The sequence below is a fragment of the Serinus canaria genome, chromosome 1 (assembly GCF_022539315.1).
Source record: "Serinus canaria isolate serCan28SL12 chromosome 1, serCan2020, whole genome shotgun sequence".
NCBI lineage: Eukaryota > Metazoa > Chordata > Aves > Passeriformes > Fringillidae > Serinus > Serinus canaria.
The window spans coordinates 34,684,178-34,703,419 of NC_066313.1; the positions used below are offsets into that span (position 1 = coordinate 34,684,178).

Below are 19,242 nucleotides of genomic sequence, written 5' to 3' on the forward strand. Positions count from 1 at the left end.
CTGCACTCCCTCTCCTGTCCTTACAGCTAGTGGCAGGAAATGTTCTTTCACCACGTCTCCCAGGTGCAGGCAGCTAAAAAAGCTGAAGTTATCCAGAGGAGAAATACCTCAACTAATCAGTTCTTCTCTGCATTTCATGGCATATCTGCACCTCTCTTGCATTCTTTTAATTTAGGCTTGTAATTGAGTTCTCTGAAATAAATCATCAAGTCTCTTTGGTGTCAGGTATAAACTGTCAGGAATGGGAGATGGTGATACAAAAGAGAATTTTAATAAATAGGATAAAGGCTGGGAGAATAGGTCATGAAAAGAGCTCAAATGACAGTATGTCTCATAAACACTCCTCCAGTCTAATATCCTGTCTGCAGAAGCAGCTTTTAAAGCATGCTTAAGAAAGATAATAAGGAACGTGGCAAATATAATAATCCTTCCTCAAACAGTCAGCAGATTAGAGACTATTAATTGTCACAGGGCTTAAGGGAAGGAGTGAGAACAGGGCTCCACAGTACTGATGCAGCACCAAGGGCTGGGTAAACTGTCTGCCTCTTGACAGCACATCTGACAGGGGAGAGATATCTCTCTTTAGTAAAACTACCACAAGAAATGGTCTCTGTAATGTGACAGTGTCCTGAATATCACACCGTCCAACCTGGGCAGACCTTCCTTTCAGTGGAGACTGAAGATCCTGACTTGGGAGAACAATACATAAATGCTAAAAGAGAGCAATTCAAACCACAGAGGTAACCAGAAAACTGTAAAGATGCCACTTATTTTGGAAAAAATCATTTAGCTAGTGCTTCTCCGTCCCACTTTTCCAAATAGCCCACTGTCACCTCCCATGTAGGAATGATGCTTACCAACAAAAGAGCCATCATTCTGAGGCAGACTAGAGGCTAATCTGCCCCTGTCTGGCCAACACTTCAAGCAAGGAGTGAAAATCAGGGGGATTATGGAACACATGTGCACATGGCATTGCCCTCGCAGCCTTTGCCTATTGAAGTCTTGCAGAGGCAAGTTTGCAGCCAGACTAGAAAGTTCAACAAATATGCACAGACTTATTATCTCTGCATTGGTCTAATCCCTTTTAGGGTGACAAACTCATTTGACTCAAACACACAAGCTGATACAAATTAACATGGAGAACACTTCTTCCTAAGAAATGAACCAGACCCTGCTGTGTATCTGTCTTCCTTACAAGGAAATGCTATGCTGAGCAAGAACAAAGTCAGACACTACGGAATAAGGACAACTATCACTTGAGTATACAACTGTCACACAGAGCACCAAATTGCCCTTCTCCTCTGCAGGGAATCCTGGCTTACACCCTGGTCTGGAGGACATTCAAAGAGCAGTGGAAGAGCATGGAAGAACATGAAAGCAAACCTGTAATCTCAGTGTTCCACAGGCGTTAATTAACCTGGCTGCCATCCAAACTGCTGGAACCAAAATCCGCTTATCTGGGAGCTGCACATTTCAGCATTTCTGCAGACACTACTATGCACATACAGAGGCACTGCACTGCACAGTGGTAGCAGGCACCCAAAAACAAGAAAAAGAGGCAGAAATGGAGGAATGCTGAAAATTATTACAGTGCAATCAGAAGATCAGTTAGTAGTGGAAAAAACATGTTATATGTACATCTGAATAAAGCAGGGATTGCATCAAGAATGTAATAAAAACAACTTTGGGAAAACAAGCATGAACAATCTCTAGTGAGAATGCACCACAGTGAAGGAACAATTGTGCTGAAGCCAGAAAGTGAGAACAGTTCAAGTAAAGGCATTTGTCTCTGAAAAGCAATTGGTTTTCTACATACCTGTCCAGTCTCCTACTACTTTTAGGTGGACCCCAAACGTTGCTTTGGTATCTGTAGGGCACTAAAAATATTAAATGTATTAAGCACCACTTCTGAGTAACAGAAAAAAAAAAAAAGCATTCAAAGTACAGTTGTTAAGACAGAACCTGGTGTTGATAGGTCATTCCTAAACAGCCACACCAGCAGCTGTACCCTTAAAGAAGCAAGACTATCATCAACACAGCTGGGGAAGCCAAGAATGCCTAGTAATAACGCTTCAGACTTAACCCTTTCTTCTGGTCACAGAGGAAACTGGATGCTTGCTTGGGGATGTGATTTGGAACAGACACTTCACTAAGCAGTACTCAGCAAGGATACCAACAATAGAATGGAAGTATTCCTCTACTATTGATGCATCATTCAAAATCAGGAACTGCCCCATCATTCTTAAGGTATTCAAGAGACTTTTGATTCCTGAATGTCAAGGCCCACATTTTCAAGCTGACTATTCTCATACAACTGATGTTTCCTTTTAAATGGAAACTGTGAGCAATTCACAAGACCGTAATTCCATAGTGTGCCATAAAAATCACATTGCAGCCACCATTCTCTCACTCCACACACGTGCCCTCTCTTCAAGGCTACTGAATGTGACTATCAACACAGCAATGTTATCACTTACATCTTATCCACACCACAGTATTTAAAAAACCTCCAGTCAAGGACTAAGGACCCCCCTTACTTTCACTCATTGCTAGAGGGACATTTTAAATGCACTGCTTAGACAGCTTTTGCAGGTACACCAAATGATGCATGCATAAACAGAAAAGATTCTTCGCTTTTTTCTTCTATAAACCAACACCATTGGTTTCTTTTTGATAAGAGATACTATTCCTGAGTGTTGATGCCTTTCTTAGACCATGTTAATGATCAATCCAAGCTCTATAATGAAACCAATACCCAACAGATGATGTTCTGTCCCTTTTCTTTTTTCCCTGCTATTAAGAACAAATGGCAGTTTTGAGGGGAGGGCTTAAATTCAAAGAACACATCCATATTATAAATAAGAGGGGCCCAGGTAGAAAATCCATGCACCAAATACTCATGCACCATGCTTATGTAGATATTTCCTGGCTCTGTCCTGGACCTTTGCCATAAGTGCTCCCAAGATAATATTTTCTAGCTAGTATGAAGCCACTGACCCCAGGGCTGAAAATCAGCTCCTGTCAGTTCTGCATTTAGCAGCAGACACAGGTAAAAGGTTAGTATTATCTACATCTTGGAAAAACTAAACAGGGAATACAAAGTCCCAGCTCATCACTCCGTTTTCCTGAGGGGGAAGAGCACTCCTTTTAAAACCACTGATTACTAGACAGACTTTTATGTAACTCCTTATTATATTCCAAGTTTTCCTACAAAAATGAGGTACAGAAACCCAGAGTCTCAATTATTTCAGCAAGCCTTAGTCTCCAAAGAAAAACAGCATCAAGGGAGGGATGCAGACAATGAGGCTAGTGTTTGCTATGCCTCACTGCAGCATCTTTCAACAAAAATATCAAGACTAGTTCTCCATATAAAAGTGAATAAGCAGTCTCTTAGATGGGAAGGTGTATACTGGCAGCAAAAAGGTCTGTTCCGAGCCTTCTGTAGGGTTTTTCACTCTGGGCTGCCCCAGGGCTCTCTGTGTTTCACAGGAGGTAGACTGATTTTCTTAGTCCAACTATCCACGGTCCCAGTTCAGCACATCTTCTACAAAATTGTTATTCCCTGCTCCCACAAAGTTAATGGCAGAATACCCCTTGTCTCCTGCCAGAATAGGTTCAAATCTGTTATACTTTCCATTACCCTTATGACTAACTCTTCTCTGCACTACCCTGAAAAATTGTCCAATAAAAGTGCGATTTATTTCTCTTTAGAGTTTAGGAAACCTATTTTGATACTTATAACTAGCTATGAGACATCCTCATAGAGTTCTGGAAAAATCTCCTTGTGCTGCTAGATCTTACCAGAAGAAACATGCCTATCTGGGCTACATGGAGTGAATTTTCTCCAGTTTAAAAGAGAGAAAGAATGTAGGTAATCCAGCAAAGGAGCACCAGAGCAGTGAGAGGACTGGATAACCTGACATTCAGAGAGAGGTCAGTAAGGGAATGTGCTTGGGTAAGCCATAGAAGAAAAGTCTTGGGGAGATGTCTGTCTACGAATAACTCAAGGAAACAGCTAAAAAGAAGATTAAGGAGCTCTCTTCTCTTCAGCACTATGCATGGCAACAAAACACCAAACCAGGAGTACAAATTGCTTCAGGGGAAATTTCATTTGGATATAAGAAAAGTGTTTTGCATCATGGAACAGGCAGCCAGGGAAATGGTACAATTTCTCCTGCTAATTCAGCTTCACACAACACTGAATAACCTCATCCACAGCCCTTGCACCAGAAGGTCAAACCAGATGACCTCCACAGGCCTCTTCTGACTTTCACACTTTCCTACATGCCTATAATTTTAACTCTGAAATTGTATTTACATATTTTTACTGCACAGAACACTGATTTTACCTCTTTCATCTCCGTAAACACAATTAAGACTCTAAACAGCGGCTTTTTCCAGACTGTTGGAGAATACATTCCAGCAGCTTAAAAATATTCAAAGACAGTTTTTCAGAAGTTTAACCATGAAAGTGGGTAGATTTTCCCGTGTTATTTATTAACAGACCACTGGGAATGAGTAATGAAGTGCAAGGAAATATTCTCTTAAATATTTAACCTTCCTGAAATCACAGAATCATATGATAGCTGAGACTAGAATGCACCTCTGAAGATTGGCTACTTTGATCCCCTTGTGAAAGCAGGTTCTGCAAGAGCAGGTGGCCCAGGAGAGCATCCTGTTATGCTTCGAAGGTCTCCAAGGATGGAGACTCCACAGCCTGTCCAGGCAACCTGTGCCACCCTTAGATATAAAGAGGGGCTTCTCTTAGGTCCAGATGAAACCTCCTATACCAGTTTGTGTTGTCCTGTCACTGTGTGCCTCTGAGGAGACTAATCCTATTTTCTTCTCTTGTCACTCAGTTCAGCTGTCTCAGCCTCTCCTCATACCCAGAGATTCTCTAGTCCCTTACTCATCCTAATGACTCTTTGGGCTTCAATACATCCATGTCTCTCTTGTGCTGGGAAGTCCAGAACTGGGCACAGAGCTCCAGACATGTCACTGATGGGAGAAGGGTCACCTCTCTCCATCTGCCTAATACAGCTCAGGAAGCTGTTGGCTTTCTCTGCTGCAAGGGCACATTGTGGGTTCATGGTCAACTTGGTGTTCACCACGAGCCCGTGGCCACACTGTGCTGACTCCTTTCCAGCCAGACAATTCCCATCACGTACTAGTACCTGGGGTTATTGCCTTGGCTAAATGAAGGTGTGCCAAAGGGGCCTCAGAAATGCATCATGCCCTCTCTGAAGCTGTGAACAACACCAATTAAAATTATTTTGAAACTGTGTTTTGGTAAATAACATTTCAATTTCCCCCTGCTGCTTTTAACCCGGGAACCCTAAGAGACAATACAGTGTACTATGCTGAAGCTCTCTACTCTTCCTTTATTGCTCAATACACTGGCAAGTGGAAAATTACAAAGCTTATTCAATCTTAAAATAATAATAAAAGAAACTTTATCTTGTGTTCTTTTCCTTAAATCAACCCTGTTTTCCAAAAAGGGTAATTACTAACTTGAATAGCCTGTAACGAGAAGGGAGAATAGATATTAAACAGAGAGAGTAGATATTAAACAATATTAAACTAAAGGTCAGAAATGCTTTTCAGTAATTCTTTCCACATTTTCAACTTATTTGCTTCACTCATTTGATTAAAATGCTATGATATACAAATTAACTGTTGCAGATACTGTAATAACATGAAGTAACATTCATCTTATTCAAACCTCAGGTGATCTGTACCTTTAAAAAGTGAAAGTTTACAGGTATGAATGTCTACATTCATCAGGTTATCTTCCAGCATTTGGCCCTTCTCAAAAATCAACTGAAAGCCAAAGAAATTTTGTTACATTTAATACAGCTGTGCAGATTTACACCCTCAGAGAAACCAAACTATATTCTTAGCATTAGGATGGAATACTTTCCTCAGTTTACAATGCCTATTTTTGTATGTATTTTCACATTCAACAAAATTACAGGATTTTATATGCAGACAAAATTTAGAGAATACAGATTGTTCTACATCTTGATAAAAAAAAAACTTTCCTTTTTTTTTTTTTCCTTTTTTACTTCAAGCTAACTTGGAACACAAATGCAAGTTATCACACAGGGATTGTGCAATAATTCCTGGAGAAGTTTATTCTTATAAACCACTAAATTAATTACATTCACTAGTAACCTAAGCTCTACTTTCTACCTCTATGCCAAGATCAACTGAATAATTTAACTAATTTGTAATACACTACTAGATTAACACCTATTTGAAATATATTTTATTTAACAATTTTATATTGTGATCACAGTTTTCTGTTGTCCTCTACCTTGCTTTTATATGAATGCAAAGTGAGCAGACTAATTACTGTTAGATCATAGCAGTTCTACTTTACACCCACTGTATAACAACCCCAGGTTGCCCCAGGAGAGATTTAGATGGGTTATTAGGAAAAATTTCTTCCCCAAAACAGTGGTCAAGCATGGGGAACAGGCAGTCTGAGGAAGTGGTGGAGTCACCATCCCAGGAAATGTTCAAAGGACATGCAGATGTGGTGCTTAGGGACATGGGTTGGTGGTGGACATGGTAGTGCTGGGTTAAGGATCTTTTCCAACCTGTGTGACTCTGTGATTCTACACTGGTACCAAAACCTGCTCATGGCAATGAGCAGTGGAGAAATCTGTGCATGAGAGACCAGCACAAAGCAACTGAAAACTTATGAACATCTGTGCTTCTAGCTTAGGGTACCCTCAATATTTAACACCATGCTCATCTACTGTCCAGAACAAGAAATGAGACAAATCTTTCTGAAGCTATTTACATGTTATTAAATGCTGTTCAGTATTTTAAAACAGTCTTTTAAGGCGTTAGGGTGCAGGGAATGGGGTGAGACAACAGCAAACTAGCAAGAAAATAAAAAGTTAATCCCTAAATGTTTCCAGTTCTTCTGTGCACCTCTACCATAAGAACTGTGAAGCCTCTTTAGAGAGGTGTTAAGTTCTAATTACTGACTATCACAGAAATGCTAATGCATGCACCAGGATAACACCAAGGAATAGCTGCTATCAGAAGAAAGGAGATGAAAGGGATGCCCAAGTTACAAACCCCCAGTGGCTCTGCAAATAAAGCTCCTTACAAGTTCCAGTAGAGATACTGCTCTTGAGTAAACTGCACCACAGTAAACATCACCTCTGCATTTGGCACTGCAGTAGGTGGCCTGAACAGTGACCAAAATTACAAAGAAGATCTGTGCTACAGCTGGGAGAACAAAGTGTCTGATTGGGGGAATTAAAAAGCTTGTTGTGGGATTTGTTTACATAAAAGGAAACTCCTTCAAAGAAGTCTTTCACTTTGAGTAAAAAGCCATGATATGATCCTAATATGGATTTGCAGATATCCTGGCAGGGACTGCAAACAGTGCAGAGACGCTGTTTCCATGGTCCTGCCTGCCAAGGTGAACCAGCTGCACTGCAAACCCTGGTTCATCAGCCCATCCTTGCTGCAGACTCAATGAACCCTTACCCAGACCAAGAGAAACACATTAGAGACTTGGCAGGTTTTGAAAAGAGGCAGAAGTGAGGAGAAAAAAAGAAGAACTAAATAGAACCAGAGTATTTTTCCTTCTGTAAAAGGGAAAAAAAATTAAAAAAAGAGAAAAAAGAAATAAAAAGTGTTCAACTCTGCCAACTGACAAGAAAATATGAACCTTGGAAGCTCAGTAAGCTGCAGCTTGTCTGGTTTCATACAGAACTGATACAAACATTCCTAAAATGATTCATTCTGACATTAGAAAATGGAGAGGAGTGATGACAAACACAGGCATGCTATATAAAGGTAGCCAAGAAATAGTAGCTAGACTTCAGTCTGACTCATAAGAGTTGAACTCTGTAACACTGGGCTATCCCTGCTTTAACTAATTTATCCTGTAAGAAGCTAATTTCAGAGGGAAAAAAAAGTTACTACGTGGAGGTATTCTTTTAAACACATCTCTTCCTCAAACACTTGGAGATTTTTTAAAATGTCTCTATTTTTTTCTGCATCATGTTATTTTACAGATTGGATTTTAGTTAAAAGCTTTTCCTGTTAGGCACCTGGCCTTACAGCTATCCCAACTGAACTGGCAGACACCATAACATCTTGAATGTGGGGAAATCCTAACCATGGGGTATGAATTAAGTATCAGCAGTACCAGGATGATCAAGGCAAGACCACCATGCCTCAAACACCCACAGCTTCAGCCAGAGCCCTGCCACAGTAGAGCCAACTCCCAGCTAGCAGCCCAGCAAGCAGCTGCAGCAACACATCCCAAACATTTTTCACCTTCCATTGCCATATACTCTTTGCTGTACAACCTCAGACACCTGCAGTCAAGCTAGTGGAAAAAACACATCATAACAAACTGCAGGATGCATCACTGGGCAGCTGCAGCTCCAAGAAGGATCATTCTGGTCATCTGGGGTCTAACTTCCTCAGTAACACAAACCACAAACCCACACCCATCAATTCCCATGAGTCTATAGTTCACATTTGCTAATGCACTCCCTGCAATCTCAGTTGTTAAATTACTCTCAGTGTTAAAAATTATCTTTGTTTTCTTTAGTTCTCAATCTATGAGATCCCTCTCTATAAAATCTACTTGTTCCTTGATTTTACTCTTGCACTAAAAGAAAATGCAAACTTTTAATGTAGTGTTGTCTTAGGAGTGTAAATAGACCAAGTCTTGTAAAATACACACAGTATGGCATAAAATAAATTGTTGAATATATAATATGAAATTTCTTCATTTGTTTTCTAGTAGGTTTGTAACAGTGCAACTGCTACTCTATGGCTGCTATGGATGCACTCACTACAAGGGTACACATTTCAACACTAATCAGCATTTACTTTCCTCTGCAGCTCAACCAAGGCAAAAAACTTGCTGACCACCCTTTTACCCCAGCAGACACGCTACACATCAGAGTCATAGAATGCTCAAGCTGGAAGGAACCCATAGAAATCATCAACTCTGATTCTCTCTAAGAGAGAAAATAAAAGTGTTTCAATCCTAGCAATATTCAGCCTATATAATTTATGCATCTCAAGTTGCTGGCTCGGGGGGAAAAAAACCAATTCACAACATTTCAGGATGGTCAGGATGAAAGCCTTTGTCCCTGAAGGAATAAAAAGCAGAAGAAAAATGCTTCTGCCCCAGGCTGCCTCTCCCAAGTCCTCCAAGGGTACACGGACACATTGCCAAGCAACAATGCACAGAACTGACAAACCTAGAACAAGGAAACTCAACAGCACAAAAAGGTCCAATCATCCCCAAGCAAAACAATGGGCCACCTCAAGGCTCATGATGACTGGCTTTCAGGGGTGTGAGACACTCTGGATCAACAGGTCTTCCAGTCAGATCATCACCACCTTGAGGAACTGCTGTGTCCCTCTGAACTCCCCTACCAGCACACACTCTATTTTGCCAGGCTAAAGCAGAGAGCCCCACCAGCCAGATGGTCTTAATTTTACAACAGCAAGAGGCAAGGAACTTAATTTCCTCTAATATTTTGTCCACATGCTTAAGTTCATGCTTAAAGCTTGTGCTCAGGTTTTGTTTTTGTTGTTTGTGTGTTTGTCTGGGGTGGGGGGGGGGGGAAGGTCATTGGTCTTTTTTGTTTGTTTTATTCTGATGTTCTCCTGCAGTTCCTAGACCTTGCTCTAACCTGACTTAGCAGCCAAACTAAAAGCACTATCTCTGATGGGAGAAAACATATTTCTCTGCTGAAGTCAGTACATGCTTATTATGTATTGTAAGTTTACTTTCATTGTATCAAAGAAACCCAAACTCTGCTGATTAGAAGGATTTGCCACCTTCTGTTTAAAGTATCTGCTGAAGGAGAACTTGGGGTTTAGTGAACTTGAAACTTGAGTGTAACAATTTCTGTGTTCCCTTCTCACCGAAAGAGTCAGATTTGAAAGTTTAAATAAAAGTCAGGGTTTACGTAGGGTTTTTATACAGACCCCACAATTATTAATCCCCAAACCAAACAAACAAGTCTAAGGAAGTACTAAAGACATCTGCAATGTTAATCTTTTCTATTTTTGTTTAACTTAAATTCTTCATCAAACAGCTGCTAGATATTCTACTTCCATGAAGAGCAGACAAGCTCTAGGGATTTCTTTAGCTTGCCAGCAAGATACTTCACAATTTCCCTAAACACTCTGCAAATCATCTCATAAAGACAAGTTTCATAACTATTTGCACAAGATATTTAACAAATCTTATTAGAATGTCATCATGTTAGATTTTGTTTTTATTGTATTTATCTGACAGTATGAACTTAGCTCTTGATGTCCTTACGTACTTTTTACTCAGGCAACCTTCCAACAATTTTTCCATTTTTTTAAATGAAGTATTTCAGAATTTGGCCCCTAGGCTTTTCCTGTTGTGGACAGTTTATTTCTCAAGTTTACAGTGCAGGGCACATGTTTTGCCATCATCTCCTTATGCAGTACAAAATTTCTGGCTTAAAGAAGCTTAGAGCTAAAGTTTCACTGCTAGACTGTTAAGACCTTCACCGGTTTTAAATGAACCCTAGACTATGCAGGGATAAAGGCAACTCTTGGTCTACAAAACACTGATTTTATTTTGCAAAAGCCAATGTGCTACTTCTGATGTTGTTTATACTGAGTGTAAAATTTGCTAAGATTGTTCTGACAAGGAATCAGGCCCAAAAACATAAAATGTACAGATCAGGGCCACCACCTTGTAATTCCATCATGTCTAAATCCAGATACCAAATGGACTTTAACAGAGATGCAGAGGTGACAAGGAAAGCTCAATCTACCAAAAAAACCCCAAAAAAACCAATCAAAACTAAACAAAACCCTTAAAGGCAGAAAATCTATGATTAAGTAATAGCTCTGAGATTTTAGGTACAGTATATAACTTGTCATGTATATTCAGAAACCTCCCAGGTAATTCTTCTATTTACTCTGACATGGTTAATGGATTTAAGAGTTTCTCTGCCTGTGATGATATTACTCTACTACCTAGAAATTAATCAAGAAGTGAGTATTCTTCTTTAATAATATACATTTGGATCTGAGTATCTGCATATGCAAACTTATCCTCTCCTAAAAAATCAGTTTTGACTTGTTAAAAAATGCACACATACCTTCCTCCCTCTGGAGTTTTCTTACTCATACAGAACTGTATGTGGAAGGAAAGGAAGGAAGATGTTGCACTACAAATCCTCCTGATGTGATCTACTTCAAACTAACCATCTGCTCAAATATATGGAGAACCAGAAAAAGGGCAGAACTTCTTGAAGCTTTTTATTACCAGACTCTTCCAGTTTCCAGTTACTTCAATGGGATTTAAAAGCAGATTAAATGCAGCACTAAAGTAGGGGAGGTCATAGCTCACTCTGACATGAGACAAACTTTCTAGTTTCAAATAATGTTTCAAACCTCTTCTTGCCAGTAGTTGATCACTGCTTAGCTGTTACCAGAACTGGGATCTGGACACTGAACAAAGAGCCATAACTCTTTAGAGGGTCTGAAGAAGCAATCTCCTACCTTACTAATAAGGCACATATTTTTTAAAGCCCTGGAGTCTCAAGGCTGGGAACTTTGGTTTGGCTTGTTTTGATTTTTTTGCTTTTTATGTGCCACTTCTGAACCACTGGTCTCTTTTAAATCTATCTATCTATCTATCTCATGAAGCTACTAATCAGTGGCTATTCAGAGAACTTCTTATACAGACACAGGAAAAGCTCAGCAAGTGTTTATGCAAGCTACCTGTGCTTAAATATCAACAGGAATATCTTTAGATACATGTATGTGTCAAGTGAAGAATAAAAAAGGCAACAAAAGAAGCTTCAGGATATTCAGCCTTTAGCTCCAAGGCAGAAGCAGGGGCATGACAGCTGCCAGTGACAGCCAAAACTATCAAACCTTTGGAATAACAGATTATTTGATGCTGCAATTATAGATGTTTGTTACAAAACAGAATTTTCCCAAACCAAACTTCAGATCTGAGCCATCTCCAAATTTAGATGGATTCATGTCTTATTCTTGTCCTTATTTCAAGGTCTGTTACAGTCTAAATTCTAAATGAAGTGATGTAGTTGTTTCCTACCTTCCTTTGGCACAAGAAAATCAACACTACTGAAATAACAAGGTTACCAAGCTTTATGAGCTGCTGCGAGTAGACACAGGTCTTTTGAGAGCCAAGTGGTCTAAACTGCAGCTTATGAGAGTTTGTGCTTTGATTCTGTAGGCTGTAGTGGATTCAGCAGAGACCTCATCAGAGAACTCAAGACATCTTCTGAAGCACTTAAAATCTGCAAAACACAAGGCTCTTTCCATGCATGAAGCTTACTCCTAACCACTGCTTGCTAATGCAAGAAATTCTAGAAACACAGTAGAAAAAGCGACTTAGGACACTAACATATAGTCTAAACAGGTCTCTGCTTCCAATGCCATTCATTAGCAAAAAAAAAAAAAAATTAAAAAAGAAAGCATGCAGTCATGGATTCATGGTGCTGCAAATTGAGGGAACTCAACAGCAAGGGGAAAATTTGTGATGGAGATAAAAAAAAAAACAATGTAAACTGCAAGCCTTAGTCTCTTCTTCTTCCTACAGGTTAAAACAAAGAGGACTTCAAGGTCTCTAAAGACTGATTTAGAAAATTATATTTAAATTGCATTCCATAGCAGACAAGTTCCACACTTTCCTCCAAAAAGGGTAAAGAAACGTCAGCCTCAGAAAGCAGAGCATGTTTCTCTGGATGGTCTGATCTCCAGACCATATCTTGCACTTGATCTGAAAGACAAATCTCTTTAAAAGAGTTCATCAAGGGGAAAACATAATAATTTTTCCATTTACAAACATTCAACTAAATTAATTATATACAGAACATAATTCTTATCACTACAGATGAATATATCTTGAAACGGACTGCGTTCTACTCAAATTCACTTCTAAGAAGCAATAATACCCTACCTAAAATAATTAAATTGAACATGAGGGCATACAGGACTGAGAATGTGACTGACACTGACTTACAAAGCACAGTAACAGATACGTACAGTTGTGTAAAAAAAAAATCAGTGAAAAAAGCAACACAAAACATGATAAAAAGAAAGCTTTTTTTTGTGGAAATGAAATCAGAACAATGGAGCAATGAAGATGCTATGAAATGAATGGCCCACTATGCACTACCTGGAATTGTCCAGCAGGTCACTTGCAGGAATCCCAAATGTTGGGCCAGCTCTTCATTACCTTTCCCAGACTTCCCAAAGACAAGGAGTCACACCAGAGAGTACAGTAAACAAAGAGCAGTAGAAATACACTTCAGAAATGGAAATCACACTGCTCATGAGAGAAAACTGGTATTTCTAAGTGTCTGAATTTCAGAATGTACAAGGGACACTACCAGAGGGTTGAGGTAGGTGATCCTCCTTTATTTAGCCACACTTTGAGACCTGTGTCTAGTGCTGGGTTCTTCACTACAAGAAAGACAAGAATATACTGCAGAGAGTCCAGACAAAGGCCATTAAGATAGTGATGGGACTAGAACACATCTCCCACAAAGAAAGTTTGAGAGAGCTGTGACTGTTCAGCTCTCACTTCTGGAGAAGAGAAGGCTCAAGGGGACCTTATCAATGCAAAGCACCCAAAGGCAGTGTGCAAGAAAAATAGAGCCTCTTTATGCTCACTTGGTTACAACTCAGAGCTCCCTCTGGCTCTGAGCAAAACACATGGGAGATTTGCCAGAGTGGAATGGGAGTGAGTTCAGTGCCCTTACACACAGCCTCCCTGTGTGTTCCTCCACCCTGGTGTTATGTAAGAAACTGAGCTAAACTGTAGATATTACATAACCTCAAAAAGGGAAGGGACTAGTAAAATATGTCCATGACTCCTTCATGCTGACTCACCCCTTCCTTTCCCCTTAAGGTTATTACCCACGTTTAGGAGTACAATGCCTGCAATGGTCATTTCTTGTCTTTTAAGCATGCTCTAGGCACAGTGAGAAATTTCACCAGTGTGAACAGAATATCACATAGGGCCTGGAGACAGACTTTTTAGTATGACCTGTTGAAATAGGACATAGGGTAATGGTTTTAAACTGAAAGAGCGCAGATTTAGACTAGAGATAAGGAAGAAATGTTTTTATAATGAGGATGGTGACACACTGAACAGGTTGCCAAGAGAGCTGGCAGATGCCCTGTTCCTGAAAACATTCAATATCCCTGAGCTGGATGGGGTTCTGAGCAACCTGATCTAGTTGAAGATCTCCGTGCTAACTGCAGGGGGGTTGGACTAGGTGGCTATTAGAGGTCCCTTCCAAGCAAAGTGTTCCATGACTCTAAGCAGGACAACAGTGCCAGGAAGAAGACTGCAGTCATCCCCCACAGCTCTGCTGCAGTCATTGCTGAAGTCTGCTGCAGTGCATTCCCAGTACCTGACAGCCACACAGACCTCTCATGAATTTCTTACTGTGGATCTAAGCCACTCAGCCCACCACCAACCTAGAAAAATAACCCAGAGATTATGATCATTCCACAAAAGAAGCAGCAGTAGTGTTCCAGCTTGCTTGGGAACTACAAGTAGGTCAGATGGGAGTGGAAAAACGACTGAGTTAAGCTTTTCCCTACACATTCTACAAGCCCTGTCCTATGGCTAGCATCATATTAAACAACAAAAAAGCTTTCTAAGCAGGACATCAGCCCACACCATATTTCTCTGACCTAAAAGGACACTTGGAAATGTGTCCCTTGTTTAGGCTGGGTAAAAAGATTGTCATCAATCTAGACACTTAAAATCCCCATTATGCTGTAAAAGTCATTTACCCAATGACAGCCTTTCTCCAGGAGAGTTAATGCTGTAGCAAAATACACTTGTGGCAACTCAGTGATAACTTCATATCTTGTAATAGAATATGTGATCTTAAAGGATATGCTGTTATGCTGAAAGATATCACTGCACTTAAAAGTGTAAAACACTGAGCATGAACAGAAATTGCCTGGTCTAGTATTACTTACCTAAAATACAATGCATTGTGAATGAGTGGAAATTGCTAATTTTAATGTTAGATATTTAATACATGGTTGTAAAACTTACACAAACTGTAATTTATCAACTACAATTACATATTGAAAATATACTGCATAAAATATTATCACTTAATTACGTTCATTAAGAAAACTCAAATTCACAACAAGAGATTTTCCATAGCTCCTGGCTCTAAAAGTTCATCTGCAAAAATAATTTTACATAACATGTATTGTCATACTATGCAATTTTAAATACTGGATGAAACTCTCAATTCATGCAAGAAATGTGACATCCAATTCAAATTCATCTTATGACCTCACCCAGTAGGTCTGTGTCAGCAGTCTCTTCTCTGACAAAAACTCTCATCTGAACCAGGCCAAATATTTTTTGATGACATTATTTCTAAAAATTAAAACCACAAAATCCAGTGTTTTAGCAGCACCCTAATACAAGAAGACTAACTCTTTATTATAAGAGTTCCAGTTTCCAAACTGTGTATTTACTAATAAGGATCAAATTATTACCATTATATTAATTTTGACTGAGATGGACAGTGAGAAATTAGGAACATGATGTTTTAAGATTAATGTTTAAATAAGATGTGCCCACTGGTACAGACCAGCTCTATAGCTATACTAGGGCAAAAGGACTGGAGAGAGCTACCCAAGACTTAAAAGAGTTCTTGAAATTTATGGTCCGACTACTAACGTAATAAAAAAATGTAAATAAATTCTGACTAAATCATTCTGCATAAATTCATATATGCATGCAATTTTTCAGCATTCCATATCAAGTTATCTTTGTGCACTATAGAGAGGACAGTCTTAAAAGTACTACTTCCATTAACACATTAAATATAAATAATGTGTTATAAATAACACATAACACATTTCTCTGGTTTGTACAGGTAAAGTGAATACCCATGAAAACCTTGCAAAAGTGCAATGAATGCTTCATCAAGCTACACAGAGGCAGCTTCCCTTGAGTGAGATTCATTCCTAGATTTACAGCACAAAATTGATTTTGGATGGAATTTAGTGTCAGTTCCCCTGTGACTCCTAGCTCAGCATACATATAAGTAAATTAAAAATCAAAATAAAACACCCCACAAGTTCCCCTGTGACTCCTAGCTCAGCATACATATAAGTAAATTAAAAATCAAAATAAAACACCCCACAAACCCAAAGAACAGGACCTGACTGTGCCCTCAGAATATTGGCCAGCATAAAAACACCTCAATTGCTCCACAGCACTAGCCATTGCTCAGTAGGAATAAAGTATCAGTTATCAGTCCAAAGAAAGCAATCAAACGTGAACACTTATCTCCTGAGTCTTCTTGAAGAAGAATGCCCAATTCAGGCAATCCAAAAGCATTTACTCCCATTGGAAGAAAAAGGCTGCCACTAATATTCAACCTCGTACTCTGCTTTTGTAACAATATAGCCAGCCAGTACAGTGATTTTTTAGCAGAATCTACCAGGTCTCTGCACCATGTATTCCCACAGAACACAACTGCATGTTATTCCAGTCTGTCTCCACAGGTTTCAGCTCCCATTCTAGACCAACTTAAATAGCAATCCTAACATTGTATCACCTCATTGGTATATCATGTCATCAATATAGCTCTTAATATAAAAATAAAGTAGAAGACAATTTTAGAAGCTTTTTTTTTTTAAACTTGATTTTTTTTCAAACTTTTAAAATGGCAGTCACAGAAATGTGTTCTCATTGAAAAGGGGAGGTGACAAAAGTTCTTTACAATTTGTGCCCTTTCTGTATTAAGGTCTAGAAATATGGCTGCAACCTCTTTTATAAAAGATTTTCCAAAATCACATGGATTTATTGATTTATTTATGGATTTTTTAATGGATTTATTTATTATTGGTTTTCACTTACTGAAGACTTTGGAAAAAATTCCATTATCTTTTTCTCAACAGTGGAGAAAATCAAATATGTATAAAAACTGTCACACATAATAATCATGCCATTTCATATTCACTGGTACCCTCATAAATGAAACATGAGCTCTGCTGGAGAGAATTGTCACCTTGAGAGAAACAAAGACCATTTGCTTACCAAACATAAATAAAAGAGAAAGTACAGAAAAGAACACTATTTCTTACCATTGTAAGAGTGAACGGATGGCTTTCCAGGGCAGACACTCTTGGACAGTGGAGAATAACATACTGAAATAAAATGGTAGAAAGGATGCATTCAAAACACTCGATGATGGGCTAGCACTTATAAAGTGATAGTCATCCCTACAGGTAATGGTTCATGAAAGCAAAGTGGTTTTTTTAGGGCCACATTAACTCACCTGACCAGGCCTTGCTTCAAAGTCATCCTTCACCATCCTGACTTCAAGGACGTTGGAGGGGTGGCTTATGACTGAGGTGATGGTGACTGGTTTGTTGCTGCGGATGTAGCGGTACAGCCGCTCCACACAGTACAGGCACAGCGGCCCGGAAATCCAGAACCAGGTCTAAGGGAGGACAAAAATATCTTATCTCACAGACTTTTAACTTGCTGTCTTCTATTTCCACAGCTATATGAGCACTTTCAGGATCTCACTTCACATCTAACATCCACACCTCTCTCTACATGGAGAAGCCCAGGAATGTTCCAAAGCCTTAATCAGTCTAACCAGCAGCATCACCCACAAGCACCAGCAATTTCAATGATAAAACTCATCAGGAAAAAAAATCTAATGACCTAATTTGCTACCATGTTATTCTGGTTGGATGTAGTTAGATTGCAGCTGGTTTCAGCAACGAAAGAAGCAGTACCTACACAGACCAGAATACTTTACAATTGGTTAACATTTCTGGAAAAATGCTGTCTGACTTCTAGTATTATTTAACTATTACCTTCTTACAGTTATCTCAGGTTCAAGTAAAAACAAAGAGAGCTGCCTTCTTGTGCTATAGAAATTATGTTGATATTAAGCTGGTGTAAAATCATAGACAGAGAGAAATGGGCACTTCTGAACAGCAATCCATTTGCTCCCATGGAAGACGTGTATGCTAGACAGAAAATGCTCTGGAAATACCCATTTCTCTGCACTGATTAAATGGGGAGTCCTGGGTGACTGCTCCAGATGGAGACATTTGCAGCTGCTCAGCTACACCCCATCCTAAGAGTCAATTATCAATAGCTTATGGCAGACTTATCTACTAATTCCACATCTGCTCAGTCATTCAAGCTGTGGCATTGAAGTGTCCCTCAACCCTCATCCATCTTCCCTCCCTTCCCAATTTCTGAAATTACACATCAACATCTCTTGCAACTAGCAGATCATTTATTTTCAACAACAAAAAAAAAAAAAAAAAAAAAAAAAAAAAAGCCTCACAAGTTTTAGCAGCTCACAGTTTTGGGGGTTTTGTCAACTTGCTATTACAATATTTCCAAGCCCAAAAAAGTCCTAAATAGTGTTTCAAAGCTGTCAGGAGAACACTGAGTGGCCATTTCTTTCCATGACTCCTTTCCCATTAGTGGCTCTAAAGCTGGCATCCTAAGCCCCTAAGAAAACTCCTTGCTGCCCTGTGGGTCATGTGGAGCCAGATACACACTGATGGTTATAATTCAGGAGTATTACCACAACAAGATACCAATCCAAAGAGCTTTGTTGGATGAATTCAATGTAGAAATAACTGCTTCTCATTAGGATTACATACTCTATAGAAAAATTGGCTCCCAGCACAGCTAGTAAGGGGGACACATGTTCAACAGAAAACAACAGTGATAATAACAAAGAGAAACTCCTGTGGGGCTTGTTATGGGACCATTTTGAATGGTGTGCCTTGGACTCATGAACTCCATATTTGCAAGCTTCCTCAGGCTACTTGCCAATACAACCCAGCTCATCTTTTCTCAAAAGAAAAGAAAAAAAATTCTATAAAGAAAAAGCTGCTGCCACAAAACACAAAGAAACAAAAGGAAAATGGAAAACTGAAAAAGAAAAGGCTTTTCTGTCCCCACTCTCATCATACTTATTTATCCATGCCACACATAAAACAAGCCTGTCTGCAAATAACAGACTTTAAAAGCCAAACCACAACCAAGTGCAACCCAGCAATGAGTATTAGGACTAGCATCCGCATGGTACAAAAGAGAACAAATGGAGCTTGATTATTTCAATTAACCACTGCCACACAATGCTTACAAAAGGACCTTACGAAATGTCATATAAATGTTTGCTCTGAAATGCTATGCTG

The 19,242-nt window shown here is 39.3% G+C and overlaps 1 protein-coding gene across 4 annotated transcripts in view; it reads right to left on the minus strand.

Moving 5' to 3' along the window:
• Positions 1-19,242, minus strand: part of NOX4 (NADPH oxidase 4) — a 102,149-nt gene that overhangs the window by 57,365 nt on the left and 25,542 nt on the right. For all 4 annotated transcript variants that reach the window (XM_009102739.4, XM_050979971.1, XM_050979977.1 and 1 more), the window contains 3 exons: positions 17,346-17,510; positions 17,152-17,214; positions 1,817-1,877 (listed from right to left, as the gene is read on the minus strand). In XM_009102739.4, coding sequence (XP_009100987.2) covers positions 1,817-1,877; positions 17,152-17,214; positions 17,346-17,510 — 289 coding nt within the window. The remainder of the gene's footprint in view (positions 1-1,816; positions 1,878-17,151; positions 17,215-17,345; positions 17,511-19,242) is intronic.